This window comes from Dysidea avara, chromosome 2 (genome assembly GCF_963678975.1).
Source record: "Dysidea avara chromosome 2, odDysAvar1.4, whole genome shotgun sequence".
Classification (NCBI taxonomy): domain Eukaryota; kingdom Metazoa; phylum Porifera; class Demospongiae; order Dictyoceratida; family Dysideidae; genus Dysidea; species Dysidea avara.
In genome coordinates this window covers 44,838,442-44,859,163 of record NC_089273.1, presented here as the reverse complement: position 1 = coordinate 44,859,163, position 20,722 = coordinate 44,838,442, and the positions used below count along the sequence as shown (strand labels likewise).

At 35.6% G+C, this 20,722-nt stretch overlaps 2 protein-coding genes across 2 annotated transcripts; both read right to left on the bottom strand.

Annotated features, from left to right (window-relative positions):
* Positions 1-2,190: 2,190 nt before the first annotated feature.
* LOC136245654 (uncharacterized) lies at positions 2,191-14,305 on the bottom strand. The gene is made up of 7 exons (XM_066037151.1): positions 14,150-14,305; positions 9,843-9,900; positions 6,214-6,270; positions 5,112-5,456; positions 4,026-4,163; positions 3,502-3,972; positions 2,191-2,577 (listed from the first exon to the last, which is right to left on the bottom strand). The coding sequence occupies exons 1-7, from the start codon at positions 14,222-14,224 to the stop codon at positions 2,342-2,344; spliced, it is 1,380 nt and encodes a 459-aa protein (XP_065893223.1). The 5' UTR covers positions 14,225-14,305; the 3' UTR covers positions 2,191-2,341.
* Positions 14,306-18,626: 4,321 nt separating this feature from the next.
* Positions 18,627-20,294, bottom strand: LOC136245646 (uncharacterized). The gene has a single exon (XM_066037146.1). It carries the CDS (start codon positions 20,194-20,196, stop codon positions 18,877-18,879), a length of 1,320 nt encoding a protein of 439 aa, XP_065893218.1. The 5' UTR covers positions 20,197-20,294; the 3' UTR covers positions 18,627-18,876.
* Positions 20,295-20,722: the final 428 nt, after the last annotated feature.

Sequence of the window (20,722 nt, the reverse complement as noted above, 5' to 3'; positions counted from 1 at the left end):
AAGTAGATGAACAAGCCTTTCAAACAGACCAATGCACTCCATTGTATGTATAAGCACAGGCAGATATGGAAAAATTCCATAACAGAGCCAACTTTTATGCTTACCCTGAATGTTCTATTAGAGTAGTTAGGTGACTGTTCTATTAGAGTATCTCGATCTTGTATACCTCCAATGCTGATCCGGGTCCTTGTTGCATAACCTTTAGCATAAATCCACTAATAATGCCTTGGAAAGATGTTTATAAGTTGGGTTTATGAGTATTTGTATTATTAGTGATCATACAATTATGCCAAGACAAAATTTCAATATAATCCTCAGCATATTGCTCAAGTAAAGTTTAAAAGTGAAGGGGGGGGGGGGGGGGGGGGGGGCCCAAAACCCACCCCCTAGATCCGCCCCTGGAATTTGTGACTGTTATAGCAGAAGTTATATTAATTTTAGTGTGGCAGAAATTTACCCATTATGCTCTTAATTATGCTCTATTATGCCAGCATTATACTTTATGCTTTTCATCCCATAATTATTATGCCAAAAATTATGCCAACATAATTGACGCAAGCCTAGTTTTGATGGCACATTACTTATGCAGTACATGTTAGCTACAGTTCATGTATGTACATAGCTACTCTACATTAGAATAGAACTCTATCTAAACAAATAAAAAAGTGTAATAATTATATTCAATTCTTTGTTGAATTGTAATGAACCATTGAATTGATACATCAGTATGATGCAGTACTATAGCACATCCAATTGGACTGGTTTTGGTAAGTTACAAACCAACTTGTAACGAGCAATTTACATGCAGGGTTTCCTAAATGACCATAGCGCCCTCATATGTTTGAAACTTACTGTGTTACAAATTGTATTCTTGTTTTGTATATACAAGTAAATTACATACACTGCACAAAAGTGGGGTTTCATGCATAATAAAATTAATTATGAAATTTCCGAAATTCATTCAGGAAATTTGACATGAATTTTGACAATATTTTGTGCATTATGGAAATACCATGGAAACACATATTTTTGAACAGTTTTATATTTATTTGGACATAAATTCTAATCTCTCCTACAGGCCCTACTAAATGTGTGCGTTAGCTGTGTTAATAACCATGAAAAGTGACCAGTCAAATTATTAGCATCGCCAGAGTAACATTTAAATTTGTGTATAACCTTTTGATGATGCAGTCACTCAATATCTTTTTTTGTGAATTAATCTTATTGTAATCAATTACAATCAAGTACTACTTATTATAATTTTTTAAAATTTTACACAGAGCACAGCACAGTAGGTCAAAATTCAGAATATTGACTCTGCATAATATGCATTATGTATATAAAGTTATGTTAGATTACTTGACCAAACTGGCTATATACGATAATTCTATAGGAAATGAAATACATGTTGTATGCCATTAGGTTAACAACATTTCTAACAATTATTTTGGAACATTTTAATCAGTAAATTAAATGCTCTAATAGAGTATTCCACTACAGAGTATTATAAATGTTCTATTAGAGAGTATTCAATTTCTACTGACTGTTCTGTTATGGTGTATCAATCCATTTTGATCTCAGTGGAATGAAGTCCATAATTTTAAATTTTTACCTAATATAACACTCCAGCTTTTTATTATGCTGGTATATCAATGTAGGCCTATTGCTGAGGTTTCTTAGATTGATCACATTGCTTACCCAGCTGTAAATGGTTTACACTGCTTTAAACGTAAGTTACAATAGTGGTAACTTATCTAGTGGTGATTTAGTCACTCACCTGGACTGCCATAGTGTTCCCCCTACATTAATCTTTGCCATAATCTACAGTGAACTTTTGGTCTTCTTCATTGTAATGTAACTCCCAATATCAAGTTCAACCATTACTGGAACCAATAAGAATGTGTTGAAATTGTTTACCCATTGCTGTGTTTACAATGTCAAACCATACTATAATATGTGATCTCTTGCAACACACCATGGCCAGTTTTATAATTTTCAATCAACGTGATCTTATAACAAATTGATCGTATATAGTTGGTCTTGTGAAAATAGTAGCAACTTGAAGTCTGGTCAATTTAGATCTGTTATATAGCATATTTATTTAGGTAAATTTTAAAATAGATACATTAAGGCATGGAAAGCTATGAGTCATCGAATGTAAATTATTTGGAATAAGCTGAGATACCAGGTCACATAATATTATTGTGCTTGCAATACTGTATTTTGTATATAGGTTTATCTGCAAATTAATATAACATATATATAATTGTGTAAAGCCTAATATGGCATAAGAGTTTGCAGATATGTTGTTCAATTTCAGTGCATTTGCAGTCAAGGTTAATCACTGTTTGATAAATTTCTTGAGGTAGTCAGGAGTATCAAGGATACTGGATACCATATAATCCAGTATGTCACCCTCGATCAAGCCGTCTCCCTGATAACCATAATTCTTAGCCTTCCAACACCACTTCCCAGTCATAACAGAGTCCCTAGTTACTGGAACTGGGTCACGACCATCTGAATACACCAACATCTCTTTCTTAGTGTCAATATTGATGCCTTTCTTCATAAACTGACCTGAAACAGAGTTTAAGTCTTAATTGAATTCCATTTATTATCATGCACATTTAACATAATGGTAGTGATAAATAACAAGAGAATTAAGCAAACAGTTTACAACAGTGGCCAGGCTATCAATAACAAAAGTGGTAAAGTTGGAGCACATATGTGACCAGGCCTGTGAAATAAGGTATGTGGGCACAAATCACATCCAGGTCACCATATCTTAATAATGGATTAGAATGTTTTAATTCTATAACTTGTATTGTAAGGTCGATTAATTGTTTAATATCTGCTGGAAATTTCCAATCAAGCATAATGACACACAATGTTATGGGTGATCAAAATGTTGAAAAGTAGGTAAATTTATGTGCCTAATATGCCCTATTTGCAGGCCCAGTCGCAAATCATGAAACACTCTTAATAGCTGTGTACTGAGTACTGTAAGACTTACAATGTGCAGTAGTCTTGGAAAATGATAGCGTCATAACCATTGATCATGCTGTCAGTCATAAATCAGCCGTAATAATTTATTCCAACTGAGACTATTTGTGGCCAATTTGGGTAAGTATTAAATAATTTGATGGTACAGGTCATTTTAAAGTAAGCTTACAAGCACATGGACTCTTTGTAAACATAAGTGAATACACAATAGAGGTATCATTACAATGAGCCTTTGATGTAACTGTTATAATTGATTTTCTTGTTCAATAGATGACGTAAGTGTACCTTGATCTTCTTTGTAACATTCGAATTGAAGCCAACTGAATATTGCTACAAACCGCCGTGTAGCTACATTTCTCAAATTTTCATTTTGGAGTAGCTAAATGTAGCTAACAGTAATTACTATTATATTCAAACATAGTCTAAGATAGCTTCACATTAACTTCAGGTAAGTCATAGACTGACTGTAACATATTACAGTAGGTGGTACAGTCATACCCATTAGTCCATGCGAGTCATGAAGTTCATCATAATTCATACTCCAGTCCACATTGAGATGATTCTTGTAGAAGGTGACATCAAATTTAGCTCTTGGTTTAGTGTACAACACACGTATAGTAGGATTTCCGTCCTGCTTCTTCATTGTTTTAGTAAACTTGACCGTGCCATTTTCAGTGAATGTTATTTGCTTAATCATTGTTGCCTTCAAGTCTCCATTACTGACAACTACAACTTTCTGACTGACTGAGTCAAAGACAACACTATTGGACTGATTATGATTCTGTGGAATAACTGCTAATTTTCCAATCCAAGTAGCCTCACTAGTATCTCCTTCAGTGTCCACAAAGAAGCCATTAATAACAAAGTCTTTATTATAGATCAAGTTGAATACCAACCCAGAGTATCCTTGTATGGAGTAGCAGAGGATATCTTTTGATAACAGTGGAATGCTGAAATGTGGATCACCCTCTGTTGTATATAACACATTAACAAACAAAAAAATATTTATTTAGTACACTCACCTATCAATACACAAGCCGTAACACAACCAGCTCCATCATTGAAAGATCTCCCTCCCTGTTCACAGCAGTCAGTAACACTACTGGCTCGAATGGTAATACTGGCATCACTGCAAGACTCACTACTATGGCATCCTATAGCTATGGGATATGTTACAATAATATTGACATTGAAAACTACCTACATAAGATCTCTCCATGCTACAGAGTACCATTATTACTGCTACGTTATTTTATGAACATGGAATGCCCTTTTTTACAGCGAAGCTGTTTTTATTGCATGAAGATATGATTATGTCTGTCAAAACCAGTCTTAAAATCCGAAAGTGCATAAATTATGTTGGCTTAATATTGTGTATGTCCTTTTCTGTATAAGCTATAACAATTCTGTGAGAAAAATTTTATAGGAGGTAAGCACTCACCTACTTAGGTAAGTATAAATTCACCAGGGAGGTCACATGACAAAATTTTGTGTCATGGTTATTGCAGGGTGAACAATTTCCCATGCTAACATGCTAACATAACCAACCACCCAATACAAGCTGGTGAAGGCTATTATAATAGCTATCCCTTACTGTGCTGGGCAAGCAATCAGTAGGACACTGAACTCTTGCTGGCTTTGCTTGGTGCAACAAGCCATCAGACCATGATTGAATCCAGAAACGAGATTACAGGGCTGTGCTGACTCAATAGTGGCTGATATGCAGAAAATTACAAAAATCAACACAGAAAACATTTGGCTAGGCCATCCACCAGCATATACACTTCTGGTTCATGGTCCTTCACAAAGTCAGAAACTTCCGTTCAAGCATGTCACACCACCCAGAAAAGACATCTCTGAATTTATAGTTTGAGTAATGAAAAAACCAACAGTATGACAGTGTAGCTATCCACTGGTGGTGTTATTTTGGTGTGTGATTTGGATTTATTTTGTAAAATTTGGTCACAATAAGCGGAATATAAAATTGATATTTTATTTTGTCAAGACAAAAATATCATTTTTTGACAGCTTGCAATCTCAGATTATTACCACAGATGTGTAACTTTCGAGCATAAACATAATTATACCTAATTATGGTACTGACTTACGATTGCTGTTTTCACAGGTATCACCAGTAAAACTAGGTAAACAATTACAAGTAAATGAGTCGACTCCATTTATGCAAGTTCCTCCATTTTCACAGGGATTAGGATAGCAATTATCCAGTGGTGTTTCACAAGTTGTACCAGTAAAATCACCTTGACAACTACAAAGAAATGTGTCAGCTAAATCTACACATAGTGCACTGTTTTGGCATGGTCTAGAAGTGCAAAAATCAAAGTCTATTTCACAGAAATCACCAGAGAAACCAATTAAACAGTTGCATGCTGTGCAGTCTTCATTAGGCACACCTCCATTAATACATGCTAGAGTACAAGGACCTGTAAAAGGACCTGTAAAACAGTTTATACATGTTCATAATATATACAGGGGGTGTATATATGTGACCACATTAGCAAAAAGTAGTCTTCCAGTTTACTAATTTTGATGAACCATAATGTCAGATTAGAAAGCACTACTGACTTAAAATGTGGTGAGTAGTGAGCACCAAAAAAATCTTAAGGGTTGGAGAAAATTTCAGGACTTCATGGTTTTTGATCATAGAGTTAAGAACTTTCAAGTTCATAGTATTGGATGTGTGTGGAAAAATCTCCTTTTGCAAATCTGGTCACATGTATCATATCACAACTAACGTATTATACCATGGCCACTAGGAATTAACGTTAGCCCTAGGGCACAGAAATATGTATCAGGTGGCTATGGTATAAGTAATATAATGCTATTACACCAATCAGCCATGCTCACCTAATAGGTGAAAAGGCAAATCTTCATACATTTACCCCCATTCGTTTTAGATGAATTCTGGGTTAAAAACATAGGATTTTCCACCCATGAAATGTTGCTATAATCATCATGAATGGGCCTGGCCATGTGGTCACACACAATTAAATTTTACATACCTCTTCAAACTTCTCTTTTTCATGCTCATTATAGTCAAAACATTTAAAGCACTAACTGTGAGCTATAACCACAAAATTTTCACTGTTATCTCCCTAGCCACAGGATTTGTGTTAAGGGCAATTAGTGAAATATAACTCTTTGGTTTCCTTTTTTTCTGAGGCGTCAAAGTGATATACATTGTATTATTACCTGCTGGCAATCGTCTCTTTCTTTTTCCAGCTGACTGAGTCATTGATTGTTCAAACTCTAAAGTATAGGAACACTTTCTGTTACTTGTACAGACTGAGACATTACAGATATTGCTAAAGGTGTATGTGTACACATTCACAAAAGTGTATTGCTATTATCAGTATAAGTAATATATTCGGGTTGCTAATAAGGTCTTCCATGCATATAAGATTCATGAACATTCATGCCGACTTGAAGTGAATCCACAGTGAACAACAACACTGAATGAATGGAAATAAAATTTCATATTTACAAGTTACTTTGAAACTAAGTTAATAGGAGAGAGTTCATAGAATACATATGGAAGATTTTATTCATAAATCTTGTCACATTAAAATTAAATAAACAACAAGTATTAGGAAACATTAGGAATTATAAGTTCGATTAGGGATCATAGAGAAACAAGAGAAGTCGCCCACTCCTGCAGATGTACTAGTGAACATTTAATCCCTATGTACTTCAGTCTAAACCCATGACTTATTAATAATTAGGAATCAAATGTTCACTAGTATAATATCTGCAGGTTCCTACTTTTTTCTATGATCCCTAATCAAACTTAAAACTCCAAATTTTTTCTTTATACTTGTTTGTTTACTTTTTGTGATAGTATTATGACTGGTGAACCCGCACATACCACATCAAAGAAAAGTATGGTGCCAGAATTAATGTTTTGTATGAACACGCACCCCAGTTATCATTTACTGACTGAAAAGTGAAGTGGTCATTACGCTTCACTTTCACCTATTTTCAGCCCATTACACAGCATTACAAGCAAAGAGCAGTATCAGAAGTGCCTCTGCAATCAATCCAGTCACCACGAATAATATGAACAATTCCCATTTACACATGTAGGAAAGCCTACCATGAATTGACACTTTGTGTTGTCGGAAACAATTAATGGGACACAAAGGTAAGTCCATGGTGCATGCATGGTAAATACTGTGGTATGCCAAAAGAGTGAAAAGACACATCTCAGGACAAAGCGACATTGAACTGTAAAAACATCAAGCCAGTATCCTTAGCTGTTACCAAGTTATGCTTGCCTGAAGGCATCAGACAGGCAGGGCAGGCAAAATAGGCAGTTAGTCAGGACTGAATATTTTAAAAAAAATCTTTGTAACAATCTATTGGAAGTATTTAGAGTCATACTGAAAGTACTTTTGGGCTTGGTTATATCTAACCAATACTGCTAAGGTGCCAGGATGGTATTGCGAAGCTGGTTTTTAGGTGATTTTTTTGATTGAAAAGACCCAATCCCTACTATACAGTACTTAGTCTACCTGTAAGCCATCTCTCATCATGTAGCAATCAAATTTTGTAACAATCCATTGGAATTATTTAGAAGGCACTTTTGGGTTTGGTTATACCTAACCAATACTGCCAACGTGCCAGGATGGTATGGTTTTGGGTGATTTTTTTTTGCCAAAATGAGTCCCAAACCTCCGTGGTCTTTACTATACAGTACTACCATACTGTATGACAAGCCATGGTTTTACATTATAGTGGTAGCTACCCTATTATGCCCAAGATTATGCTGGCATATTGGTGCATCCCTACTGGGTGTATGGCATGCATAACTCATAAAAAGGTCTTGCTGTGCATGTGTAGCATATTTGACCCGGGTTTGTGAAAAGGGGTCTTCCAAACACATTCAATTTACCAAATGTGACCATTCATACTTTCTTTCTATACTTTCTTATTGAACAAACCCATTGTCTTAAACTAAACAGTGAGCAATAACATAGCGTATTAGCGTCCTTGCATGTCTCTAGAGGGATAGTTGTCCAATAAATAATTAAATAAATATATATAATAATAAATATATAAATAAATAGCTATGTGTTTTAGCTACAGGGTAGATACACATGCTGAGTTTAGAGGTTGCACATGTGTAATAGCATTGAATATGTGACTGCGCTTGCAAAAATAGGGTATTTGGGAATAAAAAAATTGCCCACTTTTTAAAACTTTGACTCATCATAACTTCGTATTACATAATTATTTGGCCACGAAATTTTCAGCACTTATTTAACATTTGGTTGGCTTTGCAATACAAGTTACAGAATAAAAATATTGTATGTGTCTTGAAAACTATAATGTTATTTATGGTTTTCCAAGTTCATGTGATTACATGTGGAAGACCTTTATCACAAATCCTGTCACATACGTATACATGGGAATTAGCTATTATGCCAGTATTTAAAGATGAGCTTTAACAGTAGGAAAATCTACAAATTGCAAATTCCATTTAACAATCGAGATAATCAATAATAGGACAGAAACTCTAATACAACAGTCACTAAGCAGTCATGTAGAAGTAAAATAATACTCTAATATAGCAACCAGCTAAAAGAGTATAAAACTATTTGAATCTGGAACTTCAAATATATATGGTCTAATATAGGCCAAAGATGGTGGTATGATATTATGGGAATAATGGCAATTTTTAAGCACAATAGGTGATTGCTTAGCACTGCTCAAAAGCACAATGCTTAGCCAATGCACAATGAATTGTTTAATTAATTTAATATCATTACTAGCATTTTTGTGTGTACTGTATGTGACTACTTGCAGTCAGCTAATTTTACGATAAACTGAAATAAAACAGTTTTCTATTTCGATTTGCTGACAAAAAAATTGTCAGTCACCATCTTTCAATGTCCTCACAAAAATTAAGCCAAAATAACAGGATGACTTGCATTTTGGTTATATATCTAGCATAGTGACTCTCCTATAATCTCGATTATCTTTAGATCTTACTGTAGTACTACTGCTTTATATTAATTTACATAGTTTTCAGTTACAGGTTTCTGACTCCCTGCTTCACAGGCTTACTGTTAGCCTCCTTGCCAGGTCCCTAGAGGGATAGTTGTCCAATAAATAATTAAATAAATAATAATAAATAAATAAATAGCTATGTGTTTTAGCTAGATACACATGCTGAGTTTAGAGGTTGCACATGTGTAATAGCATTGAATATGTGACTGTGCCTGCAAAAATAGGGTATTTGGGAACATAAAAATTGCCCACTTTTTAAAACTTTAACTCATCATAACTTTGTATTCCATAATTATTTGGCCATGAAGTTTTCAGCACTTATTAAACATTTGGTTGGCTTTGCAATACAAGTTACAGAATGAAAATATTGTATCCCAGAACTGATGTTATGTGGTGGGATGTAGTTTGTGCCCATATGCCTTATTTTTGCAGGCCCGGTTGCAAAAAAATTAATATATATTTGATGATTTAAAATTTTGATGAATTGGACTATCGAGTATTTTGATGTGTAAACTTTAGACAAATTGCGTATGTTGAAAAACCATTCAGTATAAAATTTGAGAGAGAAAATTTCAATGCAAATTTTCAAGCCATCAAAAGTTTCTCCCATTAAACTTTTGTACTATATACAGGTATAGGTTACACTTAGTTGAATTCATTTCTATAATGTACTGCATAAAAGATATCGTGCTTAATAAATAACTGAGGAAGTGCAGTGTGCAAAGTAGCCATACAGGTTTATTAAAATAACTTAGCTATTATTATTGTAATAATAATAATATACACATATTAGGTACAGTGGATTTTAATACCATTGTTGGGCACTCCCTTTCCAGAAATCTTCTGCAAGTAGCTGCCTGTGGTGAGATCCTAAGAATAGCATAAAAATTTTGTGTTGCAACTTATTATTGATAGATTAATACAGTAGATTAGCCATTAAATTATAACTACACATACACACACACACACACACACACACACACACACGCACGCACACGCACATGCACATGCCCACACACACATATATAGGCCATTCTTATTGTCACAAGGATGTTGACATGTTGATACTCTCACTACCTTTCACTAGACCTGAGCCTAATATGCTCAAAAATTTACCGATTATTCCTTCCAGCAGTCCCCCAAATTATTCCTAATCTTATTCTTATATCTAACCAATCATTCCAATCGAGTTCATTTTCTCTAAACATGAGTCAGATTCTGTTAAATCCACTACTAGTTTAGTTTTGCATAAATGCAGGAACAGCAACAATAGTTATGATGCATAATATCATTAAATCACATGACAGTTACTACATTATGAATACAAATGGTGTGTGTGTGTGTGTGTGTGTGTGTGTGTGTGTGTGTGTGTGTGTGTGTGTGTGTGTGTGTGTGTGTGTGTGTGTGTGTGTGTGTGTGTGTGTGTGTGTGTGTGTGTGTGTGTGTGTGTGTGTGTGCTTGAGTCAGTCATATATGTAATTCCTACATCTCTCCCAAGTATTTGAGATACGAAGTAATCATGAATGCTGATTATGGCCATTGAGGGTCTTTGACAAGTCAAGAAAGGGGCTTATTAATTTGATTAGAATGACTCAATTGGATAGTCTCATCAGGTGTATGCATTGCATCAGTAGTTGTGGCACTCTATTGATGAGGTTGTGTTGCAGGCTCTATGGCTACTGGATATAAGGATGCTATAGTCCTAAAAGCAACAGTTGTAAGTTAGAACAAAGCCACTTTGAGTTTTGATAAAATAAGGACTAACATCAATCGCAGTTCTGTAGATATCCCACATCTTAGATTGAGGGTACCGAAGAGTTACTCTGGAGGCTATTCCGAATTTCCAATATCTGGGAGGTGTGCTGATTGTATGACTGTGTGCTTTTATCTCAACTTCATCCATCTGTTTGTCTTTGGCAAAGGACCTTTGATGAGCTGGTATGGCTAGTCTGTTGTATAAATTCTGGGCAGGAGACAAAGTGTCTTTATGTGAAGGTGTGTTTCTGTACTGAAGAAGGGCATGACATAGTTTGTCTCATTAAGTGAATGGCCACTCCAAGAGGTAACAATAAGCTTTTTCATCGATTTAACAGTATCTTCTATTTTGCCATTACTTTGTGGATAATGAGGTGACAAAGTCTTTTGGAGAAAACCCAGTGGCGGATCCAGATGGGTTTCTGGGGTTTTGACAGAACCCCCTTTTAAATTTAGCTCAGTGACAGTCTAAATACATAAACATTGTTGTACTGACATTTTGTCATATCAAACAACTATATACCACTGTATTTCAGTAGTATGCATGCAGTTGCACTTAACTAACACCACTCATAGCTATTAAACCCTCAGCAACATTTCACTTTTTACCCCCCCCCAGTGCATTAAAAACGATCAAGATACTCTAATAGAGCAGCCAAGTAACTACTCTAATAGAACAATCAAAGCTACAGCTTATAGTTACCATCTTTGCCTAGTTAGCTATAGTATTTACAGTTTAAAGCAATGGATTTATTGTAATTGCTAACTACAAGTAGCCTAAAATCCAATTCCAGAGCTTCTAAAATCTCAAAATTTTCTGGAGAAATGTTATTAGATTCCTTATTCAGCTATACCAACTTTCAGAAACCCCCTTTTAAAAATCCTAGATCCGCCACTGATTTAACCCCAATGCTGGGAAAAGCTTTGAAACAATTTGGATATAAACTGTGGACTGTTATCGAACCAGAGTATATCTCGAATAGCAGTGCAACAAAAGGACTGCCTCATAACATGGATAAGGTGACTGGCTGTTGTGTTATGGCCCATGGGGATGATGTCTGGACAATCTGTGAAGCAGTCTACAATGATAAGATAGGTCTGGCCACCATAGCAACACAAATCAACAGTAATCCCCTGGAGGGGGCAGGAAGGCTTTGTCTTGCTTGCAATTGGCTCTCTGGGATTAAATGGAAGGTGATCTTGACAATGTTTGCATGAGAGCACCATATTAACAATGTCATTGTCCATGTCAGACCCAGTGCATTGTCAGGTGAGCGTGTTGTTTAGTGCGAACAGTCCTTTGATGTGACTCATGAAGATGGGTTGGTTACGCATAGCTGAGGGGATTAAGAGACGGCAGCCATGAAAAATGCGGTCATTATCAATACTGAGATGTTCTCGTACAGTCCATTAGGGTTTGCATGACTCTAGACGTTGTGTACGATGGTCTGGAAATCTTTGACCTTGTAAAGTTGCATGGTGGAGGATATCTTGTATTTTGAGACTGTGATGATCATCAGATGTGATAGTTCGGATCTCAGCTATTGAAATCGTAGGTTTATTGTGTGTATATCATACTCAGCAAGGTTACGTATCTTCACCATCAAGGTGGGATATGGGGTTACGAAATAAGGAATCAGGAGCATTGATCATTAATGCTGCCTTTGATCCACTTGGCTGTGAAGTTATGTGCCATGAGAAGAAGACTTCAAACACTTGAGGCATGGATTATCTACTATATCTAAGTGACAACTGTTCAGGAGTGGGACTAAAGGATTATGATCTGTGAGGATATAAATAAAAGTGTTGCAGACCATACTGGACAGTCCTAGTGACAGCAAACATCTCTAGTTCAATAATCACATACTTAGATTCAGCATATGACAGGAAACGGGGAATAACCATCCATCCATCATCTGTTTTCTGCTGGTAAATGAAACCAAGGTCTTATCTAATGTCTACTAGAGCTTATGCTTAGTCGGGTGGGGTTGTCAACATAAAAAAAGACAAGAGCGTTTATTGCAGGAGCGATATGACTGACTCATGTACACACACACGCTATTTGTATTCATATTGTAACTGTCATGTGATTTAATGATATGCATCCGGTTGCTGTTCCGTTTTCTTTTTTTATGGACTCTTTTTATATTTTACCTGGGCCTTTCTGCCTATCACCCAGTGGTTGTCAAGTGCTGGAGTAACTACCAACTACTGAAACAATAGGCTATATGCGTGGTCTATTCATTCAACGAAAAATAGTGATCAATTTGCACTGATTAGCGGCGTGCCAGAGATTATTTTTGACGGTGAACGACTATCGCAGACACCTTACAAAAGTGCGGGTAGCAAATGCGGCGGCTCGAACTATATATAACTCGCCACTAACACTACGGACTTGGCTCTTCTTTCCAGCTACTATTCTATACAGGTAGAGGAACCTCTGATTGAAGTACTGGTAAGTGGTCTATTTTCTGAGATTTTCATTTTCTACGTACATTTATCGAAGTCTTTCACTGTCGTGACGTATTAAAACGTAAGAAAACGTGTTAAAGTATCACGTGTTTTTGGAATGTTATTAGCATGCAGTGCATATCTCACTTCTCAGCCATCATAGTTGCTGTTCCTACATGGCGCTGCGCGGAGCAGTTGACCTCTGACTCGGTGACTCCAGTTATTTTAACCAGACCACTGAATCCCTGGTACCAAGAATGAGTTCTTGTGGTCTGCTACACATGAAGAAGCTTTTTCCAAAATCAATCCCTCAATAGCTAACCGGTTTCGCGCACGTTTGAGCTAAGCCTTGATCTAGCTAGGAAGTTCTTTCAGTTAAAGCACTTGTCTTGCTCGTGCTATATGAAAATATAGCACTAAGGCCAATGAAACTTGATTGCCAGTTTCTCGCTCAGAATTTTGAAAATTTGATGCGGGCGGGCGGTTATTAATCATTATTCATTATTTTCCAAAAGCACAACACAAATCCCAAACATGAAGATTTCTGCCAAAAACAGCGAGATCTACATTGATTACTCTTGCATAAATACCTTACTAATCTATAACAAGTGATTTTTCCATTAGAGTATAGCTGATTGCTCTATTAGAGTAAAAGTGACTGCTCTATTAGAGTATTTCGATCTGAAATACCAATAATGAAATTCCATGCGGGTGTATCAAAAGCATGCGGGCGATGACGCGAAACTGCTAATCAAGTTTCATTGGCCTAAAAGAGTAGTCTCGAAGCCGAAAAATATAGCAGTTGGCTTCGCCTTGTGCTATTCTCTCGCCAACTCTTTTAGCTATATTTTTCATAACAATTAGCTAGCTATAGCACTCGCGGCAGTACAGTAACATAATATAAAATGCTTACCATTTCTGCTGCTGTAGCCATCATAAATATCATAGCAGACAAGAGTTGAACTTGGCAGACCCAATTCTTCATCATAATTCAGAAAATATTTTATAACTTCCAAGTGTATAGCTAATGTTTCAACAATGTCACTTGTATACACTACTAACAAATGAAGTACACTGTAGTGTTATGGTGGTGCTTACAGATGATGCGTATTTTATTTTAATGAAGCAATCAAAAAGTAGCACTTTTGCCATAGCATTTTAAGGCTCTCCTTGTTTATGATAACACTAGCTGAATCCTGTTTCGGTTCCCACTCAATACATGTACAGCATAATTTTGTACTTAGTTACCTGTTGTTGACTCTACGTAGGTACACTTGAAAGGCTATATAGGTAGTGTTGCTATGCACATAATATACCAGGAATAATGGAAGAGAGAGTATTCAGCTGCCATATAGCTACTACTGCATCAAAAATGAACACTCACAAGTAGAGAATCCACCCTGTAGTCAAGTAAATGCATGTTGAATGAAGTAATAAACACCAGTCCTGCTAGTTCAGACTGTTTGAGGTGCCCAGGCATGATTTAAAGTCTGAGCACTTCATAGGAGGCATTTATTACTACGTTCAACATTAATTTTACTTTGACAGCATTACAGAATGGCTTCTCTACTTGACATGCTCATTTTTGATGCAGTCTATGGCAGTTGGATTACTCTCTCTTCTATTATTACTCTTGCACATACTGTATATTCATAGCTTTACAAGATTGCATATTTTGACTTAGTGTGTAACTTATTGTAAGTACTTTCTCCATAATGTTAATCCATAATTGTATTACATACTACGTAAAAGTGAGCAATAAATTAATCATCAGAAAATATACCCTCAATTACTATCATGTCTTAAAATTAAACTCTATCAAGAGTATAAGTAGCTATAACTATAATTCCCTGAATGGCTTGTTTTCAACTTTAGATGGCAGGCAGTGATGCAAAGGTTAGATAGCAAATAACAATGATGTTGAGTGTTAAAATACTGTTCTGTTGAGACATGAATAATTAAAGCACAGATGTGTTACTTTTGGTGTGTGTTATGCGTGCGTATAATATGTGACCGGATCTGTGAAAAGGGTCTTATAGTCTTTCCAAATTTCCAACTTTGATGAGTCATAACTCATTCTTGTGTTTAACCTATTGTCTTAAAATTACATCAGTAATAGTGCTAGCTATGTTAGGAGTGTAAAGTGACCAAATTTCAGGCTGGTACCACACTCACAAGTTAAGTTATGGATTGCCAAGTGCATGCAATTGGAAAAGCTATAAGACCCCTTTTCACAGATCCTATCACATATATAATATGTAAGTATTATCAACAAACATACAGGTTTAAAGTGCAACAGTCACAGTGTTCAAGGATGCTCTTTCTAGCTAATGTTTTCAAGAGCTACTAAAAACCTTTCCTGAGAACAGAAATGGAATATTTTTACTGGATTACTCTTATAAATTCCAAGAAAGTATAATATTTACAGGAATACACACATGCCATTATGTTGAAGTCAGAAACATAGATGGCTTCCAGTGTAACTTTATAACGAGGAAGAGATAATCTAGAACAGGCTTCAAACTATGTGAATGTTATGTATGATTTCAATAGTGGAGCATGGAGTGTGGATAGTGAAGAAGAGTAAAAATGGTTTGTAGAAACACCTCTTTTGACTGCTAGAATTTTAATGAAGATGAAAAGTCATACTACAGCTGATGCTCTAATGCCTATGTACTATAAAAATTCTAGCAACTCAAATTGATTTAGTGATGGTAGTGATAAAATCAATTATAGCATCAGTAAAAAGTATCGTGTGTTTACTTGTGGATATAATGTCTTGTGGAAATGGCAGAAAAGAGTGTTATAGCTACGAAGCGGCAGCTGCAATAAATTTGAGTGATCTGTAACTTTACATATGTTCATTAGCATATGCTACTGAATAGTTGATGCTCGTTTTAGTGCATTCAAAGAAGTGCTCAGGTGATCTCTTGAGTTTGACTGAAGTATAAGATTTCCAGATATATTTTTTATTGATTGCTAACCCTCAAGAGGTACGCTAGGAGTCTAGAAAGTGTCTCAATTGTGTAGGAGTCTAGTGTGCTACAATGATCAAGTTAACTACCAAAATTGAAAAAGCTATTGAGTTGATGACATGAAAGTAGGAAGGCTTCATGCTATGAATGTGTATTATATGGTTTCCTAGAAACAGCAGTGCACACGTGTACTTAGAATTACACAATACAAGTTACATGCATTATTGCATCATACTGCATTTTTTTGTGTATGTGTATTGTTTCCACTTCAGTGTTGAGTTTAAACTCTATAATTATGAAGAAATTATATTATAGTAACTATGCATAACGTTGTATCCTCATAGGCAGACATGCTTTCTTCACAAGCTTCAGTGGCTGATATTTATTACAAAATCATGATTAGCTATAGGATAAAAATTTAGCCCATACAGTGGTTTACATGTGCTATGTACTGTATGAGTTTGTTCGTTGTGAGTGTATGCTAGTTGAACATGTATATAATTAATCCTTTTTTAAAACCAAAGTGGGTTAAGAATAGATCAGTGACAGTTTTTTCTTTGTTTCCCTACCCCAAATACAAAAGAAAAGGCTGTCTAGTCAGGCAACAGGATAGAAGCAGCAAGGGGAAAATACAATCTTTTCTATTTAGAGGAGGTGGTTAATGTCATATTTTATGATCAAGGATCAAAATCAAGCAGCAATACCAATAGTTTATAATATCTTAAACTCTTGACGTAATACTCTATTTAGTCCAAAACAGCCAAACTGTGAAAAAATCTCAAGGTGTAAAACCAAAGTGGAGGCCAAGAAATGGCTAAAAATTCAATTTAAAAAACAATTCAGATGAATCTGTGCCAAGGAAACAAATTTTCCTGAATTGTTGTAATTAAAAAAGTTTCCTGCATTAACCTACCATCACAGCCTTTTCTTGGCTGCACCTTCAGATAAGTGTATTTATAATCCTGTTGAAGTAATCACTGTATTTCACAGATCAATTGTATTTCCTAAACAAAGAGATTAAAGAGGCTCTACAGTTTCGGAAATTAGAATGAATGCCTAGTGTGTCACTACAGCTTTCACAGCAGCACCTAAGGTGCTGAATTCAAACATGCAAGTGCGCACCTGTAAAGTGTTGTGATTACTCCTGAATTTAACAGTGTAGTGTCCTTTGTTAACAGTGAGAGCAGTGTGGAGCTGGAATGATCTACACCAAGAAGCTGTGCCTGAATCTTTTAATACTTTTAAGAACATGATACAGGTAGATGATTATGGGTGTAATACCATGTATGATTATCTGTTACTAGCATTGGTATCTGCCCTACGTGCAGAGACCGCAATAAAATAACAACCAAACATTAAACATCAGTGTCATTCATGCCCTGCAGTATGCATGGTGATATCATTTTTAATACCACAAAGTATAGCGAAATAATGGGAAGCATGCAGGTACACCTGAACCTGCAGAATTGCAGTATAGCTAAGTTAAAACTACCGCATGCTTATATTAACACACAGGTGGATGGGTCTAGTAGTACCTGTATTATGCAGGCTATTAATGTAGCATCATTTGATAATTGACCACAAAAGATATTAATTTATTGGTACCTGCCCTACAATGCAGAAGTTGCCATATTTCATATATGTTGGGCACATAGCTGATGTAGTGGAAACAATGTATTAAAATTCATTGTTGGAATGATAAGAGCATACAGATAATTTTAAACAGCAGAGCTAGAGCTGTGTACTTGTGGTTTGCATGCGGTTTACAGAAAGAATTCAAGTGAGTTTTTGCTCTACACCCTTACACTGAATGCACTGTAAATGATGAATGACGGCAGTTAGAAACTTCATTTAAACACTAGCTTATTCCTAGATGATGCATACTTTGTTTGGTGCCAAAATTGCTTTTATAAATGCAGCAACACTGCTTGAAGTCTCTTACTGTAGCTTGCTAGAGTGATACATCCCCGGTATATGGAACAGTTAATTGTTTGTTATTTTAGTAGTTTTTCATTAAACCCGCATTCACTGATGTTACTTAAAAATTAGTAAAACAATATGTTCCATATACTTAAAGTTACTGATTTTACTATCAGTGTAACTGGGTACAACTACAGTAAAGCAGCTTAACAAATTATTTAACTAAGAACCTTTAAACAGTCTTACTGGTAAGAAGAAGGTGTGAATTCAAATGCAATGAAGACAGATCAACGGCTTTTCAGATTTATATAGATTACACACTTTACATTTTTTATACCACTATACACAGACTTTCCTTTACATCCTTCACAATTATTGTAACTGAAACATTTCCAGCCTTTACCACCTAAACTATTTTTTCCAGTCATTCTTTCTATGATCCACCCCAATCAAAATAGCATGCTAATGTAGATGCACACATTAGATACTCCTTAATCATTGTGAACACACATAGTTATTAATATGCATACAATAGTGAATATACAGCATTTATATGTGGCATCAGCAAAAGATACTGCAGTTCAATATTTAATGCTCCAGTGTGTGCTTGCAGTTAACTTTTTATAATATTTTACAAAGTCTATTATATCAATCAGAACAAAGTAAACGTAAACAGTTAACTATTGCATACAAAAGTAAATTGTATTGTGTGTGTGAATACATTTTGCATATGTACATAATACACTTATGTCAAGACTGCAGTAGCTATTATGAAAGCAGCAATAATTGCACAATACATTGTCATGTGTAAGTAATGCAATGATGTCATTCCACCATGATATGATTGTGCTGTTTCCAATTCTGTAATATTCAGTGAACTGCACAGAGCATCATAACACTGACTAACAGATACCACCCTGGAAATTACTTGGTGATTGCTTACATTGATAAGGAAATCTGTTAAATTTTCATTGTCAATTGTATGTGCCAGAGTTGCTAAGGTCTGATCAAGATTTTTCCCTCCGCCAGTCTTATGCAGGTTTAAAATTTTTGCATCAACCAGCATAACATTAAAAGTTATGTTACCAATTTTGAACAATTCTTGCTGATTAGAGCTATTATAATGAACAAAAGGAAACCACCTTATACCATTGGACTCCCAATTCATAAGCTGTGCTATTTTATGTGTGGTTTGACTAGCAATAGCAAGAATGTTGTTCACATTTTGAATGCTATCAACAGCTGTGGTTACTTGTAATGATGTCAGTGCTTCAGGGATACAATCTGCAAGATCTTCATCAGTGAAACAGTCTCCTATCACAGATAACATTTGGTTAATGGTTTCAATGGGAGCTGTAAAAACTGGTGCATTCTTTATAAAGTTTACAACGGCAAAAGCTCTTAAAACATCTCTGCAATCTAGTGTACATATACCTCTTGCTCCAAGAGAAGGTTGGGCATAACAATGTGAATAATTGTTGAATGCAGTATTACGAATACTTGCACATGTAGTACTCATCCACAGCTTCAAGGAAGGCAATAAAGCAGACTGAAGGCACTCGAGTACACCAGATATCCACTGCCTACCATTAGAACTGAAACCACTTTCCATGCCAAGTTTACAAAACTTTTCAATAAACTCAATAGCATAGCCATCATTTGTTCCATAACAGTGATACTTTGTCTCCAAACAGTCCTTGTACCAGTTACAATCAGTAGCACTGGGGCTGTAGCATTCAGGCTTCACAACGGTTTGCCTTGGCAGTACATCACCAGGTGCACAGCGACAGTGTTCATTGAATGTACCATTAGCCATATTGTAAATCTGAAGCATACACTGATAATAGCATTGTGAAGCTGGATCAATATAAGGGAGACATTGATGTTGATCATTTGATATAAGTTCAATGTAGTCATTTCTTAAGCAAGTTACCCACTGATGTTGGTTGTCCGCGAAACCGCAATGTACACGCCCTACGTCTTCAGAGCTACTGCACTGCTGGAAGGAAAGTTGTGGTAGTGAAAACAGTAGAGCACTGACTAGTATGAAAATGTAACCAGCCATTTCCTTTGTATAATGTAAGTATGAATGTAATAATTTGGCCGGCTACACAGCAACACAATTAATTTAATAAGTATAGCCACCAAAGTAAATTATCATCAAGAACTGGGTAGCTTAAAATAAGATTTAGCTAGCTAGTAGTGCCATTATATATTAAGACTTTTACACAAAATAATCTTTATGGACTTCAATAAAACAACCAATTGCAAATACAGAATACTGAAAAGGCAATTTAAATCATGATGCAATGTTGCATTCATTGTATACTATTAATCAGCTGCTTCATAAGGTATTCACATCAATGACATGGTTTTCAGACACAATTGTATTCATGATCAAATGTTTCCTTGTTGGTGTGCTATGCAATGAATAAATCTTTATAATGCTATGATAAATTCCCAAAGCCTATACTTTTTGTAAATAACCTGGGCCTATGTAGCTACAAGCACACAGTAGCAGAATCCATACATGCTGAACTGAGTCCTCCAAACCATTTAACTCAAGGATGTAATTACATGTACAGATGATC

What these genes read in the sequence shown, in the direction of transcription:
- LOC136245646 (XM_066037146.1), bottom strand. Translation starts at nt 20,196, where the DNA reads ATGGCTGGTTACATTTTCATACTAGTCAGTGCTCTACTGTTTTCACTA.
- LOC136245654 (XM_066037151.1), bottom strand. Translation starts at nt 14,224, where the DNA reads ATGATGAAGAATTGGGTCTGCCAAGTTCAACTCTTGTCTGCTATGATA. An exon ending in TGGCTACAGCAGCAGAAATG is followed by an intron (nt 9,901 to 14,149) that starts GTAAGCATTTTA and finishes TGCTATTCTTAG; the next exon opens with GATCTCACCACAGGCAGCTA. An exon ending in TACCTGTGAAAACAGCAATC is followed by an intron (nt 4,164 to 5,111) that starts GTAAGTCAGTAC and finishes CATATCCCATAG; the next exon opens with CTATAGGATGCCATAGTAGT.